The sequence below is a fragment of the Camelus bactrianus genome, chromosome 1, assembly GCF_048773025.1.
Source record: "Camelus bactrianus isolate YW-2024 breed Bactrian camel chromosome 1, ASM4877302v1, whole genome shotgun sequence".
NCBI lineage: Eukaryota > Metazoa > Chordata > Mammalia > Artiodactyla > Camelidae > Camelus > Camelus bactrianus.
The window spans coordinates 121,483,617-121,505,772 of NC_133539.1; the positions used below are offsets into that span (position 1 = coordinate 121,483,617).

General features: G+C 46.9%; 1 protein-coding gene and 1 pseudogene across 9 annotated transcripts in view; one reads left to right on the forward strand and one right to left on the reverse strand.

Annotated features, from left to right (window-relative positions):
• The window catches only part of NEK11 (NIMA related kinase 11), a 220,165-nt gene that overhangs the window by 174,962 nt on the left and 23,047 nt on the right, over positions 1-22,156 (forward strand). For 2 of the 9 annotated variants that reach the window (XM_074372320.1, XM_074372331.1), the window contains one exon: positions 1-22,156. This exon is cut by the window's right edge and continues 6,699 nt beyond it. The exons of the other annotated variants lie outside the window; for them this stretch is intronic. In XM_074372320.1, the coding sequence (XP_074228421.1) occupies positions 1-64 (64 nt within the window). In that variant the 3' untranslated portion in view covers positions 65-22,156. 9 annotated transcript variants of the gene reach the window in all.
• LOC123618616 (large ribosomal subunit protein eL33 pseudogene) lies at positions 19,471-20,500 on the reverse strand (annotated as a pseudogene).

A 22,156-nucleotide genomic window follows, 5' to 3' on the forward strand; every position in this document is an offset into this window, starting at 1 on the left:
GCTACTGTTTGGAAACAAGAGAAAAAAAAGTGCTGAAAATTATTTCCAGACCTCGAGCCGATAATGTGTTTAAATGCCTGTTGTTTTCAAGTCCTGCCTGTTTCTGAGTGGTCACCTAGTAACACAGTTCCCATGGCAACCAGAGCGTCCCCAGAACTGGAAGCGAAGGCGTTTGGACTTAACTCCCCCCCACCAAACCTGTCCTGGCTGGGAGGACGTTGCTTTGCAACCTCCCTGCCAAGAATCTTCCAAGAGAAGAAAAGCAACTCACTTATTTCGCCCTTAAAACTTAACAATGTGGTGTTGTCAGATTTTTGATTGAAGGCTTCATTTCTTTTGCAAAGTACACAACACCTCATTTCCTAGCACATGATGACATGCTTTAAATAATTCAAATGAAAGTAATTTTGCCAAAATAAGTGACCAAGATGCGTTCCAGCGATCTTATTCCTGGTGTGCGGTTTTCCTCCTTACTGTCTGGCCGAATTTGACCAAGTGTTTTCTGACTCATCTTTTGATGTGGATCAAAACAGTTTGGCCCACTCCCCCATGGGTGGTATTGCTCCTCTGGCAGAATAACCCGCCATCCCTATGGTCCTTGTCGCGAAGCCCTGTGCACTCTGGAAAAGACAGAAAGGAAGCAGAGGCTACAGGGCTGCGTCTCTCTTGAGGATGTGTGTTTCCTCGGTGTCTAAGACTTAGCGCATAGCCGGAGAGAGGGAATCTGGCCGTTCCCTCACCGTGTGAGGGTGCACTGGCCACATCCTCAGCATGCGGACAGCAAAGAACTATGAATGACATTCGTCCCCAGGGAGGTTAGGGAAAGTTCTAACTGAGAAGCTAAACGGCAACACAGTGGCTATGTAATCTGAGGTGATGGCTAAGAAAAGTCCCCAGATAGGACTTGTGAGAGCTTCAGGGTCAGGAAAGGGAGTCAGGGATGTCTCCAGGGGGAGTGGGAACTAGGTCTTGACTTCATGGAGAGGTGGGATTTGAAGGGGTAAAGAGAAGGGGGAAGCTGGAGGCCAGCAGATTTGCAGTCTGAGTCAGTTGCACCAGATTTCTGAGCTCAGGCAAGTGAGTTCATTCTAAGGTTCCGTTTTCTCATCTGCAAAATGATCATAATGTTATTGCCAGCACCAGGTCTCTGGGCAGCAGACTCAGGGACGGGGATCACCATGCAGGAGGTCCGTGAGTGAGTGTCCTTAGGCCAACATCACAGAAAGGAGGGCAGAGGAAGCAGACTGGGCACAGGGACTGTCCAGCTGTGGCACGGCCTCAGTGGAGGCCTCAGTGGAGCTCTGCAGAGAGCTCTGAGGCTGGGGTGATCTGCAGAGCTCCCCCGGGTCGGGGTGAGAGGGCCAGGCCTGTACCACCCCAGGTCGACCAAGCCCCAGATGCGGGCCACCCCAGAAAGGGACTCTGACACAGTGTTATTCAGCCAAGGCAATCCCCGCAGGCGCTGGCGGCCGAGGGCAGACCCTTAGCGTCACCTCCGGCAGCTGGGGAGGCCTGCAGGGCCTAAACATCTTGGGCGTAAAACTGGTCCGTCTGAGAGGCATTCTCGCAGAAACATCAAGTGTTTGGTGCCCAGCTCTAAGGAGTAAAGAAGGTAACTTTTTATTCAAAGAGCTGTAGGGAAGGGAACGCAAGGGGTGTGCTATAGGGATTCTAATTACATCAGGTTAATCATGTTAAATTTTTTTTAATTTATTTTGAAAAACGTCAAGCCTGTAGAAAAGTTGCAGGGATCACACAATAAACACCTATGTCTCCTTCACCCCGATTCACCAGGTGTTGACATTTCGCCACATTTGCATAATCTCTCTACATCTATCTATATGTAAATTATTATAATTATTATTACCATGGTGTAATTTGAGAATAAATTTCATTCACCATGACTGTTCACGTCTGAATATTTAAATGTGCAGCTCCGAAGAACAAGGACATTCCTTTATATAATCACAGTAAATGATTCAATTTAAGAAATTTCACACTGATGTACTATTTAATATAGCAATCCACATTCAGATTTTACCAGTTGCCCCAATAATGGCCTTCACAGGATGCAGACCCGGATCACACACTGTGTTCAGTTGTTGTACCTCTTTGGTGCCATTTATTCTGGAACATACCCTCAGTTCCGTGCCATCGTTCGTGATACTGACATTTTTGAAGGCCAGTTGTTGTGTAGAATGTCCCTCAGTTTGGATTTTTCTGGCTATTTCCTCATGAGTAGATCCAAGTTATGTATTTTTTATCCTATATAAGAGATGCTGTGTCCCTCTGAATTTTTAAAAACATAATTTTCAGAACTTGCAGACATACACAGAATTAGCCAGAAGAGCACTGTTAATTCCAGTGGACTCATCAGCCAGCTCAACAGGCAGCAGCTCGTGGCAAACCGTGTTTTGTCCCTAGTGCCGTCCATTCTCCCACACTGCTTTTAGGAGCAGACCCCTCCTCATATCTCTTCATCCATCAGTCTTTCAGTAACACGTGAACTGCAACTTGCTCTTCAACACCTTCCCGTGGGTGTTCATGAGGCATTTCAAACTCAGGATGTTCAAAACTGAACTCCTGGTTTCCCCACCGAATTCGCTTCCTCCGTGGCTTTTACTCCACCTTTACATAAGGACCTGGCTCAGAACCAGCCTTCCAGCCTGGCTGTCGGTGCCTCTCAAGGCTTCGTGTGGAGGGTTACAGGTACCAGGCAAACCGCTTCATCTCCTCCCTCGAGAGCGAGGCTCTGCGAGGAAGTTGGGAGGATCACGCAATGGTTGTAGGGCAGGGTTTCTCCACGTGCCCTCAGCTAGGAGACCCTGGGGTTCCATGAGCCTGCAGGGTCCGGAAAGGGTGGACCCAGTACAGCAGTCAGGAGGGAGGGCACCAGGCCAGGGACAGCGACTGCTGGGGTCTATGTCCTCGCCTCTCATTGCTAGCATGTGTCCTCGGACAAGTTACCCGACCTGCTTTGGCCTGAGACTTCTCCTCTGTAAAAGGTAATGGTTCCTACCTCATGGGGTTTTCTGAGGGTTAGCTGGGATTACGAATAGATGAAATGCACTTAGGGTATTTCACGGCACAGAGTAAATGCTCAATAAATGTTAATGACTTAAAATAGCCTCTCAGTATACAGGTGGTTGCTTCCTTTTGAGAGCCCTAAGCCAAATATCCGGAGGTGTTGGCACACTCTAGCCTGTTAAGTGATGTTTTATACCTGAGGGCATCTGTGGGCAAAGAAGCTGTGCGTGAGGACGTTTGTCGAGCATTGTTTTAGCATGCAAACAGAGGGACCAGTTCTCTGGGACAGGGTCATGAAGTTGTTGAATGTGAAAGCCAACCATGTACTGTCCTCCAGCACTTGGCTTGCTGTCAGGGCCACTGCTTACTCCTGCTGGAGACCAGCCACAAATGGAACTCCCTACAGGGGCCCAGGCAGCAGTCCCCTGAGCAGTTGTTAGGTGGCGCCACTCAGAGTCATTGGAATGTCTGCAGAATCACAAGAAATCGGTGTGGACCTCCTTACTGGCTGAGGAATTTCCACGTACATTTGATGAGATGTTGCTATTCGTATATAGATGGGTGGATGGATGGATGGGTGGATGGATTGGCCTTTGTGCCTCCATGGGCCTCCAGAAGCCTCTACCTTCAGGGCAGGGGTTTCTGGTTTTCTGTTAAGAAGAGCTTTCTTTACCGCCATCAACTGGTTTCAATTCCAGGCCTGGCTCCACGCTCGCTGGAGGCCCTATGGAATGACGGCAGGTCAGCCTGCAGCAGTGAGGATGTAGGTGGCACACTGTCCCCAAGGGACCACGCCTGTCACTCACCCAGGCCAAGGCCGTGAGTCAGGCCATGAAGGCCTGCTCTGTCTGAATGAATGGTTAGCAGTTGGCACTGGAGAACAGCTGTGGTTATGAATGTAGACCTGTGAATAGTTACATGCTAGGCCCTGCCATTCTGAGTCCCTTTATTTCCCAGAGAATTGTCATGAGGAGAGCCAGGTTTGGGATTAAGTCTCAGGCACCTCAGAGCAGTTGTTCCTAAGGTTTTTGGACCCACGAAGTCTGTCATTAGAGAGATTTGCTACTGAGGAAATTCCGAGGCTGAACTTCTGGCTTCCCTGTGAGGGACTTGTCAGATTCTTGCCTTAGTGCCTGGGGACAGTGGGGATAGGAATGGCCTCCACTGTCTTGGTCAGTTGGACCAAGTTCTTGGGATGGGATCCACATCACTGAGACTCAGCCTGAGAGTGAGAAGCCATAGAGAAGGCCTGAGGGTCTGAGGGAGCACCCGAGCCCATTTCTCCAGTTGGAGTTTGCTTCCCTGAAGTGCATCTGGGCCCTAGAGGGGTGGCATCTCTTTGTGGTGACCACAGCTCTGAATCACCTCTGCATTGCCAATTCATGCAGAGGGCACAGGAAAAACAAAATATTGTCTGCATGGATGTGTGTCCCTGCTTTTGGGACACATATATCAGGCTTCTTGATGTTGTCCCACAGCTCACTGCTGCTCTGGTCATTTTTTTAAGCCTTCCCCCCACCACCCCCGCCATCTGTTTCATTTTGCATAGTTTCCATTGCTATGGCTTCCATTTAGCAAATCCTTTCTTCTGCAGTGTCTAATCCCATCCAGCGTATTTTTCATCTCAGACATTGTATTGTTCATCTCTGCCCTCGTCTGCTAGCTTTGACATGGGTGTGGTTTCTGGGTTAGTCTGGATGGACTGACTTCTCTCCTTGTTGTGGGTCATATTTTCCTGCTTTTAGTGTGCCTGGTGATCTTTTACTGAATGTCAGGCATTGTGAATTTTGCCTTGTAGGGCACTGAGTATTTTTGTATTCCAGTAAACAGTCTTGAGCTTTGTTTTTAGATGCAGCTGAGCTACTCAGAAATAACTTTATACAGCTGTGCTACGTGGGACCAGAGCAGCAGTGAAACTATGCCTGCTTATTGCCCATGACCACAGCAAGACCCTCGTGTGTGTTCTGCTCTGTGGCCAGCGAAGTCTACAGTGTGGTACTGAACGCGGATCTGGCAGGTGGGGGGAGACACTGTCCCGGCCCTGCGGGAGCTCCGAGCTCTGCTGCCTCTAACTCTCTCACGGGGTTCCCCTCAGGGATTTCCTCCCAACCACACACTGACCTGCACTGAGCTGTGTCGTGAGTCTCTGTGTGCGTACACAGATGCTTCTTTGTTTTAAATTTTTAGAAACTGCCTTTGTTTTATTACTTTTGTTTCTTGATTATTTGAAGTGTTTCCATGTGTCCAAAGTCAAATTCATAAAAGGGCATGTTTTGGGTGGTGGGAAAAGTAACTAGGTTTTATTTATTTTAATGGAGGTACTGGGGATTGAACCCAGGACCTTGTCCATGCTAAGCACATGCTCTACCACTGAGTTATACCTCCCCCCCAACAACAAAAGGGCATATTTAAGGAAGACTAGCATCTATCCATGACGCCTTACCCTAAGGTCTCCCCTTCCCAGAAGGGAATCATTTTTTAATTTTTTATGGCTTGTTCTTTCATTTTTAAAATATATTCAAATATTTTTTAAGAAATTGATATATTCTTAAGAAATTGATAGCACATTATGCAACTTTTACTGCCTTCACTTGGGAACATACCCTGGAGATCACTTCACAATAGCATGTAGCAGTACACTTCATTCTGCACATAGCTTTCAGCATTTCCTTCGTGTGGATGGACTGCCGTCTGTTCACCTGTCCCCTGGGTGGTCATATGGGGTTCCCAGTCCTTAGCTATTACAAATAGTTCTATACTGAATGACATTGTGCACTCAGCTTTTTTGTTTTGTTGCCAGTTTACCTTTTGAGAGAGATTTCTGTAAGTGGAATTTCTTGGTCAAAGGACAAATGCACAATATTATTTTGGTTATTATATATTATATTTGGTTATAAAAACACAATATTATTTCCAAACATCATTTTGCATTCCCAGCAGCAGTGTACAAGAATTCCTTCTCCTCCTTTTCCACACAGAGTACATTATCAACCTTTTGTATTATATTATCTTCCTAGTTCTATTTATCCTTTTTGTAAATGTAGTCTTTCACTGTGGTGTCTATTTTACTTGCTTTGGGTATATTTTTTGCAATTTAGGTTGCTGTATTTTCATCTCTCTCAGCAAACACACTTGAGAGTCGAGTTCTCAAAATGTCTCAAAGTCTAGATTTGGAGTGGAAGGGAAGAAGCCACTTTTGGCCTCAGGTTTCAGCTCAGGTTTCCAACACAGTTTACCAGAAACATTGCTTATTGGGAGTCAAATGGTGTTGCTCACACATGTGAATAAAAAGCAATACTTTTTTTTCAACTAGCCAGTTAGTAGGAGATTTTTGTGTGAGCTGTGTAATGTAGTGAAGGGGTTCATAGGTGCTGAGATACCTAACATGTAGGAGGACTGCCTCTCCGGGGCTCTGATTTGGTGTCAGAAGTGGGATGACTCACGTCAGGGTGGTGATGCGCAGGGTCACGTCCACATGGGCACTGCTTCTGCTCTGGGGAGGCACTTGGCACACAGTCCTTACTGAGGAACAGGGAAGAAGGCTGGCCCTTAGGAGCTGCTCCGGCCCAGGGTGTTTAGTGGACCGCACTCACGACTTGTCTGTGCAAGCACGCCCAGCACAGCGCACACCCTTCCGGTGCTCAAAACTGGCTGATGTATTTATGTGCACATCGCAGGCACAGCCTGCCCAGGTGGCACTCGACAGTGTTGTCAGCTGCTCTGAGGGCAGAGCCTTCCCTGAGCGCCGCAGGGCTGCCCAGAGTTTCCCGGCAGTTTCATCGTGGAACTCTCATGTCAGCTGTTTGGAAAGGTCTCACCAAGGTCAGAGCACAGCCCTGGTGGAGTGCTGTGACGAGGGCTGAAGTCAGCTCTTTAGGGGCTGTAGAAGGCACCAGGAGATTCTATACGTAACACTGAGGTCACACGTGGTCATTGGCTCACTCTTGAATGGATGGCTCCATCCAAGTTCTTGAAATGATACTTTCAACTACAGGAAGGCCTTGACTGAGGAAGGTCACACTGAAGATGAGAAGTCCACAGCCTTTACTGTCCTTCTCGTTAACCTGATACGGAGCTCATGGCACAGCAGCAACCACTTGTAAAAATGGCGGTAGAGCAGGAAGCGTGTGAGAAATGTTCCCCAGACAGAGTAGCACGAGGCTGGCAATACTGTCAGCTCAGGTTCTGAACCGGACCAAAGCCGTGGCAGTGTTCCTGCGGAGGGAAGCTTGCTTCCTCCGTGCCGGGGAGCGTGCCCAGCCGGACACCCCACCCTGGGCAGCGCTCACCGCGTCCCCGCGGGGTGGGCAGCGCTCTCTGCTCTAAAGGAGGAGGCGGAGAAACGGCCCCACTGTCGCACAGCTGGCAAGTGGCAGAGCTACATTTCCAATGGAAACCTGGTTACTTCTAAAACCACCGCTGGGAACCACCACTGAGGTGGGTGGTGACAGTGCCAGCAAGTGACACAAGGCTTGGGTCCCTCAGGAACTCTAAGGGGCCCTTCGAGTACCACAAGCCTGGCAGCAGGCAGCAGCACTCGTTCTCATCGGTGGTCACAGGACGTGCCAGCCCGTTGAGGATGAAGACTCTGTGACAGAAGAGCTAAGGAGACGCCGGGCCACAGCCAGTGCGCGGGCTCGGGCTGCTGCCGCCGGCCTCCGCCCCGCCACGTGCTATCGGGGTCAGTGGGGACTGCCTCTGTACTTCAACAGCTCGGGCTTCTCCTTGGTCAAATGTAGACATTTAATACAAAGAACTTTCTGCCTGAGGTTTCCAAGTGCTTTATGAGCAAAGCTCATTGGGTCTTGCTGATTGAAATAACCCTTCAGTGGAGAAACAGATGCAGCGGTGGTGGTTTTCTCCTCTGCTTTTCAGATCTCACTGAAGAGGTGTTCGTTGTGCCTCAAGTGTTCCCTCTCGTTAATAAAAGGTCGGGGTCGGGTAGCACTTCTGAAGGAGCCGCTGATTGAAAGCAGCATTTCAATTTCAAAACAACAAACAACAGCTTGTATGTAAGGAGGGCTTGGGGACCAGCAAACCAGGGCTCCTTCCCCACAGAGCAGCAGCCGTTCCAAATCTATACGTCAGCTTCAAGAGAGGGTCTACGATCAATTATCGTGCTTTCCTTAGAGCCTGTCAGACGGGAGGGGCTGTGTTGTCCGTGCGTCAGGGAGAAGCCTGGCACCTGGCGAGGGAGGCTGGCCACCAGGAGTGTGGTTCACAAGGCTGGGGTGAGCACCAAGCACCACCCCGTGTGGCCACACCCAGGAAGTTCTGAGGAGGCCCCTTCCTGCTCAGGGATGGACAGGTCCTCGCACTGCTCAGCTGACGCCCCTCCCTCGGATGGGGCCATTCTGTCTGATTCCTGCCCTAGGAACGACTCCCCTCTTCCTGTGAAGGTAGGTTCAGCCTCGCAGCTGTCACCCACGTGCCGGCCGGCCTGTCCTGCCCCTCCAGGGCTGGGCACCTTTGGGTCACATCCTAAGTGTGGTGCTTGGGTGGCTCACAGCCCTCCCTGGGACATCTGCAAACCCCCAGGTACCCTGAGCATCTCCTTCTCTGTCTCTGTTGCCTCTATCCCACGCCATATTGGCTGAGACTGAAAATGTAGCCTCCTTACTCATTTTGCTTAACATCCCTGCTCCCTCCATCACCTCTATGGGCACTGGACTTTTTTGTAGATTTGGAAGCTGGTGGTAAAGGCTTCATGTCCCTAGGACTTAAGCAGCTTCAAATGATCATTAGGCTTCCCTGTTCTTAAAAATGCTATTACCTGTCACAGGTAGACTCACTGGAAGGCAGGCTCTGAGATGATTTCCGTGCAGGAAGTTTTCCGGCAGGGGCCGGCTGTCTGGGTCCACGATGTGGAGGAGGAAAGGAAGCTGGACGGGGCCAAGGGTGAGCTGGGCTGCAGTACCGTCTCAGGGGGCCTTGCCAACTGCATGGGTGCACTGAAGCTGGGGTGACCCTGCCTGCAAAGTTGTCCCATGTTGGCTAGAGGGGACGGGGCTTGAGAGCCCTGGACCCACCAGTCACCAGCTGCAGGAATGCAGGAGGCAGTGCTCCCGCCTGGGGAAGGAGGCTTTAGTCCTGATGAGGACTCCTGAGGTGCAGCCCATTGTCCGCTGCCACCTCCCAACCCACACAGTGCCCTCCATTCCCAAGTGCATTCCGTTCTCTGTCGTCTCAGGAGAAAATCAGTGTCCTCGGGCCAGCGCCTCAGGCCCTCCTTCTCTATGGCTTTTGCTCACATCTGTGTCCTCAGGACATCAACTTTCCCCGAAAAGGTCTTCTGTACATACTTTTTCTAAACACGTGTGTGTGTGCACACACCAGCTGAAGTGTAACACACTCGTACCCGAGTTCCATTTGTTCCATTTCAGTGACAGTGGGAGGTATCAGAGGTAAATCACTGAAATGAGCGGCACGCAGACTGTAGAATCTGAACAATCGGGGTTTGCAGCTGGGCTCCTCCTCTTTCTCCGTGGTCTCAGACGAGCCCGTTTGCCTCCACGTCTCTGTTTGTTCGCATGTGACATGGAAGCGTGTTAGCGCAGGCGTCCGCGGACACCCGGCCGATGCCTCCCTGCTCACACCTCTTTCCTGACCCTCCAGTTGCCGCTTTACATCCCTGACTCTGGGAGCTGGTGTGTCACTGACTATGAAGGTGCTTGTTCTGTTAGGTTTTTTCACAAAACTTTCCCACAGATTTGAAATGCTGCTTCCAAGAAAACGACCCTAAAGAGGCCCTTCGGTTGTCAATTGCAAACCGATGTCCAGGGTTGGGGGGGAGGGGTCACAGGGTCCAGGACTTCTCAGTGACGTCCATGTTCTCGGACCAAGGCTTGCCCAAGGTTTGCTTCTTCAGTCTTCCTGGTGTCTCCTGGTTACACTCCCTAGTTCGAGTTTTTTTTTTTTTTCCTAAAGCCATAAATCGAATATGTTCTATGTCTTTGATTCCGGTTAAGACCACGCCTGCGTTGTAGCAAACTTGTGCTTCTCCCAGCGGGAGGCAATAGGCATTGTTTTGAAACAATGAAGCATGTTTATGATAAAATTAGAATAAATTAGCACAGCTGTTCCTATATTACTTTGAAATATCTTTCGTCCGTTCAGTGCTGAAAACCCTAACCACCACCAGGAGCCACAGGTTAAGCAGAAAGTCTCACGTTTATTGCTGAGTTTGTTGAGTTTTGACTCTACCCTTTTTTCCTCCTTTCAAAAGAACCGGTTTATTTTAATTGGCTAAATATCAATGTAAAACATTTAAATAGATAATATATTACTGGCTGCATTCTTGAATGCCTTCAAAATCTGCACAGTTATATATCAAATGCTTTTCAAAAATATTTTTTCTTCCAGTTTTATTGAGATGTAACTGATGTATAACACTGTATAGGTTTAGGGTGCACAGCATGACAACTGGACTTACATCACGAAGTGACTTACATGTCATAACACATCATGCAATGATTATCACAGTAAGTTTAGTGGACATCCTTCATCTCATAGATACAAAATAAAACAAAAAGAAAATTTTTTTCCTTGTGATGAGAACTCTTAGGATTTACTCCTAAGCTGTTAAAACTTTCGTCTATAATGTACGGCAGTGTTAATTATATTAATCATGTTGTACATTCCTAGTACTTAATTATCTTATAACTGGAACTTTGTGCCTCTTAAATGCCTTCATCTAGTTCCCCCTCCCCACAGCCCCCACCTCAGATAACCACAAATTGGATCTTTTTCTATGTGTTTGTTTGTTGAGCTATAATTGACCTGTGACACTGTTAGTTTTAGGTGCACAACATAGTGATTCGATATTTCTGTATGTTACAAAATGTTCCCATGATAAGTCTGGTTAAGATCTGTCACCATACGGAGATGTTACAGTGTTACTGACTGTGCTCCCAGTGCTGTGCATTTCATCTCCTGTGACTCATTTATTTTGTAACTAGAAGTTTGTGCCTCTTCATCTCCCTCACCTGTCTGTGCATCTGTTTCTGTTTTGTTATGCTTGTTTTTTCACTTATTTTGTTTTTTAGATTCCACACCTAAGTGAAATCATATGGTATTTGTCTTTCTCCTCTGATTTATTTCACTTAGTGTAATCACCATGTGGTCACAGACGACAAGATTTCATTCTTGTTACGGCTGAGTAATATTCCATTGTGTTTATACACCTTATCTTCTTTATCCAGTCATCCGGGGGTGAACACTTAGGTTGCTTCCATATCTTGGCTGTTGTAAATAATGCTGCAGTGAACATGGGGTGCATATGTCTTTTCAAATTAGTGTTTTGTTTTCTTCAGGTAAATACCCAAAAGTGAAACTGCTGGATCATGTGGTAGTTCTACTTTTAGTTTTTTGAGGAACCTCCGTGCTGTTTTCCATAGTGGCTGCAGCAATTTACATCCCGACTAACAGAGCACAAGGGTCCTCTTTTCTCCACATCTTCACCAACACTTGTTATTTCTTGCCTTTTTTGATAATAGCCATTCTGACAGGTGTGAGGCACTATCTCACTGTGGTTTTGATCTGCATTTCCCTGACGATGAGCAATGCTGAGCGTTTATTCATGTGTCTGTGTACTATCTGTGTGCCTTCTTTGGAAAAATGCCTATTCAGATTCTTTGCCCGTTTCTTAATTGGGTTGCTTGTTTTTCTGATGTTGAGTTGTATGAATTCTTTATATATTTTAGATATTAACCCCTGATCAGACATATCATTTGCAAGTATCTTCTCCCAGTCAGTAGATGTGGCCTCTTCATTTTGTTGATAGTTTCCTTCACTGTGCAAAAACTTTTTAGTTTGATGTAGTCCCATTTATTTATTTTTGCTTTTGATTCCCTTGCCTGAGAAGACAGATCCAAAAAAAAAAAAAAAAACTACTGCTAAAATCAACATCAAAGAAAAACTGCTTATATTCTCTTCTAGAAGTTTCATGATTTGGGGTCTTACATTTAAGTCTTTAATCCATTTTGAGTTTGTTTTTGTATATGGTGTGAGACAGTAGTCCAATTTGATTCTTTTTCATGTAGCTGCTCCATTTTCCCAAATACCATTTACTGAAGAGACTGTCTTTTCTCCAGTGTGTATTCTTGCCTCCTTTGCTGTAGATTAATTGACTGTATAAGTGTGAGTTCATTTCTGGGCTCTGTATTCTGTCTCATTGATCAGTGTGTCTGTATCTGCGCCAGTACCACACTGTTTAGATTACTGTAGCTCTGTAGTCAGAAATCAGAGTGTGAGAAACTCCCAGCTTTGCTCTTTTTTCTCAAGATGATTTTGAGTACTTGGGATCTTTTGGATTTCCATACAAATTTTTAAATTATTTGTTCTAGTTCTATGAAAAATGCCATTGCTATTATACAAGGGATTGCATCGAATCTGTAGACTGCCTTGGGTAAGATGATTATTTTAACAGTATTAATTCTTCTAATCCGTGAGCATGGGATATCTTTCCAACCCATCATCTAGGTCTCTCCACAGACTGATCATGCCCGAGGCAGGAATGGGTCCTCTTGGCCCCTGTGCTGCGCCGTGCGGGCCGTGCCAGGGCTGCAGAGCCCTGCTCTAGTGCTCAGTCACAGGCCCAGCCTTGACAGCAGCACCAGCAGGAAGCTGAGCACATGTGGTCCTGTCTCACCAGCATCCAGGTGGAAATGAGACGGGCAAAGGAACTCCCTCTGCTCCTGCATCCTCTCACAAGAGGACAGAAGAAAGGATTGTTTTCCAGTGTATTTCTTCTAACCCACGGTGTTCCTGTCCCAGGAAATGATAATGTTCATCATGGATAAAAGCCGAGAACTGGCTGAGCCTGGAGAGAAGCAGGGCAGGAGGGAGCACGCAGCTGAAAGGCGCAGGCGGCTGCACCGGCCAAGGGCTCTGCCTCCTGTGTCTCTTGTTCAGGCCATTGTTCCTGGACGAGTGTCCACTAGGCTCTGGGCCCAGCGTTGTCCCTGCTGAGGCGACGCTGCCACACTCCCTGGAACCCCACCAGGCACTTGATGTGGGAGCCTCTGGACAGCTTGTGGTCAGGCACCCGGATTTCTACACATCTGCTCGACTCCCCAAGATGAGAAATCTGCTCACTGGAGACATAAGATCTTCTCCAATTACCTTCCAACACTGCTCCACCTACTTTGGAATCACGTTCCAGTCCCAGTTTACACCAAATGCCAAGAAATATGGCCCCAAGCCTCAATAAGCAGTGTTAGTCCTCATTGCCTTCAGTACCATTTCTTGAGCCCCTGCTGTTTGCAGAGGATGGTGGAGTGAAGAGAGAAACAGAAGACATAGTCTTTGCCTTCGGAAGACTGAAATTCTACTGTGCTGAAAAATGTATTTATTTTCTAACTCTTTGTCAAAAGGACATGAAAATCAAAAAACCAGTTGACATGTATGAAGAGCATGCTTTGTGGATCAGAGCTTGCCTCTAACACCTGAGAGAAGTGTATTTAATCCATTTTCACATCAAATGCAGTGCACAATAAGGCTAATAAAATAATATGTATAGAAAATGAAGATCACGGAAATCTCCTAGAAGAAAACATAGGCAAAACATTATCTCACATACATCTCAGCAATGCTCTCCTAGGGCAGTCTACCCAGGCAATAGAAATAAAAGCAAAAATAAACAAATAGGGCCTAATGAAACTTACAAGCTTTTGCACAGCAAAGGAAGCCATAAGAAAAACAAAATGACAACCTATGGAATGGGAGAATATATTTGCAAACGATGAGACTGACAAAGGCTTGATCTCCAGAATATATAAGCAGCTCATACGACTTATATAAGAACAAAGCAAACAACCCAATCCAAAAATGGGCAGAAGAACTGAACAAGCAATTCTTCAATGAATAGCCAATAGGCACATAGGCACATGAAAAAATGCTCAATATCACTAATTATCAGAGAAATGCAAATCGAAACTACAATGAGGTATCACCTCACACCAGTCAGAATGGCCATCATTCAAAAGTCCACAAATGACAAATGCTGGAGAGGCTGTGGAGAAAAGGGAACCCTCCTACACTGTTAGTGGGAAGGTAGTTTGGTGCAGCCATTGTGGAAAACAGCATGGAGATTCCTCAAAAAAGTAAAAACAGACTTACCATAGGACCCAACAATCCCACTTTTGGGCATATATCCAGAGGAAACCTTAATTCAAAAAGACACCTGCACCCCAGTGTTCATAGAAGCACTATTTACAATAGCCAAGACATTGAAACAACCATCAACAGATGACTGGATAAAGTAGAAGTGGTATATTTATACAATGGAATACTGCTCAGCCATAAAAAAGAATCAAATAATGCCATTAGCAGCAACATGGATGTCCCTGGAGATTGTCATTCTAAGTGAAATAAGCCAGAAAGAGAAAGAAAAATACCATATGATATCACTCATATGTGGAATCTAAAAAAAAAGGAAAAAGAAGACACTAATGAACTTATCTGCAAAACAGAAACAGACTCACAGACATGGAAAACAAACTTATGGTTATCAGAGGGGAAGGGGGTGGGAAGGGATAAATTGGGAGTTTGAGATTTGCAGATACTGACTGGTATATATAAAATAGATAAACGAGTTTATACTGTATAGCACAGGGAACTATATTTGATATCTTAAAGTAGCTTACGGTGAAAAGAATATGAAAAGGAATATATGTATATTCATGAATGACTGAAGCATTGTGCTGTGCACCAGAAGTTGACACAACATTGTAAACTGACTATACTTCAATTAATAAAAAAATGAAAATGAAGTTCAGGGAGAAAGTCAGGTCATCAAGCTGTGACCACAGCTGCTGTGTTGAGTGTACAGTATGGCTCTGAGCTTCCAGGAAGCCAAGTCAAAAAGAGAAACATGATGCAGTCCCTAGTTCTCATTATCAAGAATGTGACTGTGTTACTGGTTGCTCAGGGAAGACAGAGCTTCTGTCTTTTATATAGTTTATAGAGAACACATGGAGCGAAGTCACATCCTCAACAATACTTCTGCAGGAGATGCAGATGTGAAGCTCATCATGGTGGCTTCCTTGGTGATGAAAATCTGTCCTGTAATGGACTCCACCACGTGGTCTTCCAGGGTCTAACTGAACTCAGAAGGAAGACTGGGAGTACCTAGAGAATTTACAGTCTGTTGATTTTAATTAGAATTAAATGTTTGCCTCTCCCTTATTTTTATTAAAAATATGTGACCCTTGAAGAAGGGATAAGAGCGAAACTGAAGGCAGATTTTGATTTGAATTCTCTGAGGAATAAATGACAGGGTTGCCCTTGGCTGATTTGATGGGTATGTTTCCCTACTGCCAGGCATTAATTATGTTCTGACTTTCTGTTTTTCTGGCCAACTCCTAATCAAGGGGTGTTAAAGTACCAGCACTATAATAGATGTCCTAAGAAAAGCAGGATGCAGAAAACATCCACTAGCAACTGGACGTGGAGCCTCACCAGCCTCCAGTGAGGGTTCTGCTGGGGCGGCTGCCTGTGTTCAGGAGGTGGCCTCTGATCCAGTGTAGCCCGGAAAATCTTGATATTTTAAATCATGGAGGGGTTTCTTAACTCAGAACTGCCTAAAAACTTCTCACATCTGCTGAATGTGATCAGCCTTACCCTTTTGCATGTGAACAATTTATGAATGTAGAATTCTGATGGCTAACTGATGGCTAAATGAAAGGGTGCAGCAGACAAGATGGACTGAGCACGGTCCATCTCCACCTCCTTCCCCAAGACTTGGTGTTACCTTTTTGCAGTGTGACTGCAGTATGTCCAGGTCAGTCTAGATTTTCTCCTCTTTATACAGAACATACCTGCTGGTGGTCTTCTGCATGCCCCACTCTATTCTGGACAGAGGTGATCTATTCTTTATTTCAGGGCCCTTTATAACTTATAAAACTTATTTATATTTGCACCTAAGGATTCTCGAGATTCAATTTAAGTGCAGTCACTATTGGTTGGTTTTTGTAACTCATGCAGCGTCCAATGCACTTATAAAATGCTAAGTGCTACTTAATTCCTCCGAATGCTTGCTGCTATTTGCTTGGCATTTAGTTCACTGTAATATCAGGACTCTTGGTCTCTGTGTGAATATTTTGCCTGTCATGGTAGTGGGGAAAACATTACAATTCACTGGTGTACATTCTTTCCTAATCAGTCTTTGGGAAAAACCAAAGCAACACAAGTTGTCTCTGAAGCTGTTACTTGGATTACTTTAGAAAGTCATAAAAAGAGTCATTTCCTGGTTGAGATCCAGGCTGAAATTGGTCTCCCACAATCAGAAGCGTGAACACCATGACATCGGCTGAGACACCATCAAACAACGTCCCCTCCCCCTGCTACAATAGCCCAGGAAAGTATTGTCATGAAACACAACTCCCAGACAGTGAGGTGTTGTTAGCCCCCAATCATGCCAGGGGTCTTCACAGACTAGCTTATTTGCATATAAGACAAATGCTCTGTAATTTGCATGTGTGTGTGTGACAGTGTTATCTGCCTCAGTGGAGGGACGGGTGGTGAGTAAATTAACTGAGGGGGTGCATCTCTGCCAGACAGACTAAAGCACATCACAGAGAAAACTCCCCTCAGGTTCAGAAATGTGAGTGTGAAGGCAGCTATGATGGTATGATTTCCTTATTGCATTTTGTCCACAGAGAAAAGGTACTGAGATGATTTAGAAAGGATTCTTTGGCTGGCTCACTGCTGAGTTCTCCGTACAAAGATTAAGTTCTCAGTAAGTAACTAAAGGATGAGTGAATGGATGAATGAATGATTACTTGGGCATTAAACAAATGGGTTTCTTCCTTATGGCATCCTCCAGTTTCTAAAAGATTGCTCACTAATCTGAATAATCCCCTATATAAATTGTGATTAGACTTAAGGAAAATGGGCTTACGGGAAGTTTGGGAAGAACTGTAAGTTTGTCTTCTCTGGATAACATGTGGGGCTGCAGAAGGTTTTCATGGGAGGCTTGAGGCAAGGTGTTTATAAGGGACAGCAGGGCCCAGAGGTGACTTCTCAGGACTCAGTGCGGGGGGCCTCATTTATGAGCAGTTTAGCTATTGCCTACTAAAGATTGTATTGTTTTTCTAAAAGTAGACTTACCATGTGATCCAGCAATCCCACTCCTGGGCATATATCCAGAGGGAACTCTAATTTGAAAAGATACATGCACCCCAATGTTCACAGCAGCACTATTTACAATACCTAAGACATGGAAACAACCTAAATGTCCATCGACAGATGACTGGATAAAGAAGTTGTGGTATATTTATACAATGGAATACTACTCGGCCATAAAAAAAATCAAATAATGCCATTTGCAGCAACATGGATGGACCTGGAGATCGTCATTCCAAGTGAAGTAACCTAGAAAGAGAAAGAAAAATACCATATGATCTCCATACTGTTTTCCATAACAGCTGCACCAATTTACATTCCCACCAGCAGTGTAGGAGGGTTCCCTTTTCTCCACACCCTCTCCAGCATTTATCTTTTGTAGAGTTTTTAATGACAGCCATTCTGACTGGTGTGAGGTGATACCTCATTGTAGTTTCGGTTTGCATTTCTCTGATAATTAGCAAAGTTGAACATCTTTTCATGTGCCTATGTTGCCCATAAAATTTTAATCACCCAAGAGAAGGCACTGAAAGCCAAAATGGGGAGGGGCCCTGAGGGAGTTGGATGAGGATGTGTGATTGCCCTGAAAAGGACACCCAGGTACAAACTCTGACTTTTTGCCACTAAACAGCTCTAAGATCTTGAGCAATTGCTTTACCTCTTTAAATCTTATTTACTTGTTTATTTATCTACAGATTTAATCTGATCATCTGTATAAAGTGGATAACAATGCTTGTTTCCCAGAGTGGCGATAGTTAGATAACATAGGTGAAGTGATGCACGTGGTGCCTGGGATGGGGGCGGGGGGGGGGGCAATCACAGGCTTTTCTTACCCCAGCCTCCAGCCGCCGCCTCCCCAACCCCCCCACCTCAGCCGCACTGCTTGCCACACTGAGGGCTGTCCAGCTGCTGTTCCTGTGCTAGACGTGACCGGAACTGGCTGACTCAGAACGCACAGCGTCCAAACTGTGAGAGATGGTGGAGCCGCTTCCTCGCCTGGGTCGCGCGGTGCAGCTGTGAGAGCTCCTTCCGTGCGCGCAGGGAGAATCCTCTAGGCCTCGGCCTGTGGGCAGAGCAGCCCCCGCGTCCAAACGTCCTGAGCGCTGGTCCGGCGGCCTGCGGTGCCGCGGGGTCGGGCTGAGCGCAGCGGCAGGGACCCTTCCTCTGACGAATCTGCTCTTGGCTGCGGCTGTTTCTTAAGGAGACACTGGATGTTTGTAAAATGAACGTTCAGCCGCTCAGCTCCGTAACTGTAGCGTCTACGTCTTTCACAAGCACCGCGAGCTCCAGTTGGTCCCTTCGTCCCCAGAGTGGGGGCGGGCGATTCAGCCCACAGTCTCAGAAGCCCTAAGGGGCTCCCGAGTGTCCCTTTCACAGTGGCTTAAATAGGAAGACGAAAAATTAGAGGCAAGCGCAGTAGACAAGAGGCAAGACACGGGAAGTTTCTACAGTCCTCACTGAGTCACAGACAAACAGCCCATCGGACGTCTTCCATTCCCTGCGTTTCCACGTGTGCAGTCCTGCTGTTTAAACCAGCACCAGCGAAAGGCCCCAGTAGCCTGCCCAGCCGGGACGGGTGCAGCACATGCTCGCTTGTCTCCCAGGACAACAGGGGCGTCTTCATGTGAAGTTCAGCTAAGGGTTTTGCCCTCTGGGTTGACGTCTGAACCAAGCAGCCCTTCAACGTTGTACTTTTCCTAAAAATAAATGAATTGGATTTTTTCCCCCACTTATTTAAAAGTATTTCCAGTCAAGGCGCCTTTATGTTTTAGTCCACTGTACAGGGAAGTAAGTGTCAGCTGCCCACCCAGCCCTGCTGGCGTTAATTCTGGTAATGACAGGATTAACTTCACCTCCCCACGCCCAGGTTCTGGTTGTGGGTCCAGATTCAGCTCCAGAAATCTCTCATGGCTTTCCTCCAGTTTCTCTGTGGAGGACAAGTGCGGTGTGTGTGTGTTGTGTTAAGGAGTTCGGCTGTAGATCCTGTACACACCACCCCCACCCTGTAATCGTCTTTGTTGGAGGGTGGGTAGCGGAAGCTGGAGGTGGGCGCCCATGAAACACCCATTAAGAGACTGTCCAGTGCTCGCCTCTGGTTTCCAGTAAGGACCATGTCGTCCGACCTATCACCGAGTTAACATCAAATTACACAACAGGCCTTATCAGAACATCTTCTGTGCTCAGAGCTCATCCTGGAAAGGAACCCCACTGGATTTTGTACCAGTCAGGGCCCCGTTAGGAGAAAGAAGCCACACCAACTTTTTTTTTTTTAACAAGAGGACAAATCCACACTTTTTATTTATTTACTTTTCAGTTAGTTTAAATCCTTAAGGGGTACAGCATCACACGGATTCTGCGTCCAGTGGCCTTAGCGGGAAGGTTGCTTCAGAAGTTGGCACAAACCACGCCACTGCTTCCGTGAGCACGAGTTACCTTTCCCCAGATTACTCTGGTTTTGTTCGGTTTTCCTCCAGGAGTTACTGTGTTGTTCTTTGCTTTGTACACATAAGCACATCTCTTGCCTAGAGAGAATTCAGTTTCATCTCAAGCATAAACACCTTCAATTTTAAGAAGAGCTGCGTGGTCCCTCTGGCTCTAGAGACCCCACTTAAAGCCAGCAAAAGTGGCCTTGGACCACAGCCTTCCAGACGTATTTGTCGTTTTAGAAGTCCTGTTCCCAGCAGGCCTCCACAGTTTCCAAGAAGGCTGAAAGAGGGCACACCAACTATTTCATGGAGGGAATTTAATTCTGACTTGTTACCCAGGTTGTAGGGACTAAAAAGTCAGAGGGGGACACTGGACTATCACGCAGTAGCAAGTGCAGGAAACAGCTTCTCCCTCTGAGGTCGGGACTAACGGACGAAGAGGCTGGGACTGAAAACTCAGCTGCGGGGACGAGGGGCCTGGAGAGCCGAGACTCGGGCCTCCAGGGAGGAGACACTGCTGGGCTCGTGCTGGTGGCTCTGAGCTCATGGGGAGCTCCGTGGGGTGGTGTCAAGGTTTCAGAAAAAGAAGATGCCAGCCCCCCATGCTGGGGTCTGTGAGGGGTCGCAGTGAGGTTGGAGGTGGAGGAGAAACCAGACATGGTTCACCTGCTGCTGCGGGGCCCGGGGTCAGTCCTCCAGCTCACCTGCCTCCCTCCCACCTCCCCGTTGGCCGAGCCGTCAGGGGCCGAAGCTGCAGTGGGGCCAGGCTCCCAAGGCCAAGTACGGAAGAGAGGGTTTGGGGCTGAGGCAATGGCTTAATAACCAGCCCAGCTTGCCAGGCCACCCACATCAACGGCATCCTCGGAGCAGATGCAGTGATGTGCTTCTTGCTTCTCCAGGTACTTGAGCGGTTCCTTCAGCATCCTTGGTGGAAAAGAGCCTTGGCATCTGTTCAGTGGGCCCAGGATAGGCCTGACTCTAAGCTCACACGTTCCCATTTCCCTGAATTTTTCCATACGGAGGCATAAAGCTCTGTGTGGCTTTCTGTGAGCGTGCGTGTAAACATAACTCTCCAGGAGCGGTTGGTTTTCTCTCATACACCAGGTCGACGGCCGCTGTGCAGCTAATATAAACACACTGGGCCAACAGCCTAATTTCTCAAAAAAAGGAAAGAAACATCAGGCCTCTTTGATTTTTCTCCACAAATAGAACTTCTTAATGCAAATGAAAGCATGAATCAAGCATAAAAACAACCGAATTGCTAATCATCACATGCTTTAATGATCCCTAATTAGAGCAAAATTTAAAGTGAATATAAGCAAATTAAGACATTTTTCTTGTTAATCCTTAATTTGTATCTATCGGTCCGAAAGTTGACACTGCATGTCCCGGGGCTTTAGAGGAACCAGTGTTACCAAGTCCAAACTCATTCTGCTCGCCGCACAACAGGCCAATAAATCGGGAGATGAGGTGTGGGGGCAGGGATTAGTGACTTTATTCTGAAAGTATGCAGACCGAGAAGATGGCAGACTCACATCTTGGAGAACCATCTTACTTAAGACACAATTCAGGCTCCTTTTATACTAGAACGGGGAGGGGGTGTGGTTGGGTGTTGCAAACTTCTTGGTGTAGGAATCTTTGTTCTTGCAGCCGTCCACGTGGGTCAGGTCATGGTGCCCCTGTAAAACCTCCAACAAAACAAATGTTATTCTCTTTTCTGCAGCTTGTTATCTTTATGTAAGTGCAAAAGTGGTAATATCGTTAAAGGTCAGAGCCCAGAGAACAGGCTCTCCTGTAGATTGCAGGCTACAGGCAACGTTGTTTCACAAAAGGTGCAGAGCTAGTGAGGCAAAGCCTGGAAAACAGGGCACAGGGTTAGGGCCAAAGAAACAGATCTGTTACGGAGTCAGATTTGTTCTTTTCTGTCACCCCAGCCTTCACTCACGTGGAACCCGTGTTAAATGCAAACACCTTTCTGGGTATAAATGCAGGGGGGACCTCGGGAGACGAAGTTCTTAAGACTGTGCTGGTCTGTCTTGTCCTCTCGGTTATGTTTTGAAAGGGAGAAGCATTAAGTAGCTTTCCTAAGGCTCCAAGCCCAGGCTCTTGCTCGAAATGGGTTGCGTTTATGTGTGTGCACGCGCGCGTGTCAGGGCACCGTCAGGGCCCGTACCCTTCCTTAGGCAGGAGCTGAGAGAGGGAATGTCTAGCTCTGCCAGCATCAGGCACTGTCTGGCTTGGACCAGAGAGGCAGAAAATATTCCTATCAAGTGCAGCTGGTGAATGTTTGCAGTTAGCATTTGAACTTTTCCTGATTTGCAAGGACCACTGGCAAAGACGTTAACGCGCCGGAAGAATCAAATATAAAAGTGTGCTGGTTCCTGAAACACACGTTAACAATCTAAGCTTGGCCAGAATGTAACACTTCAGGAAACATCTTGGGGGAACTGGGGAGCTTGCGGAGGAGCTTTCAGCTGGTTTAATCCCGAAGAAAGTTGTGATGCTGTAAATCCAGGCTGAAGCTACACACTTTAATGCTGGGCCTTCGGGCAAGATTTCCACTTTGTTCTTCTTGAACC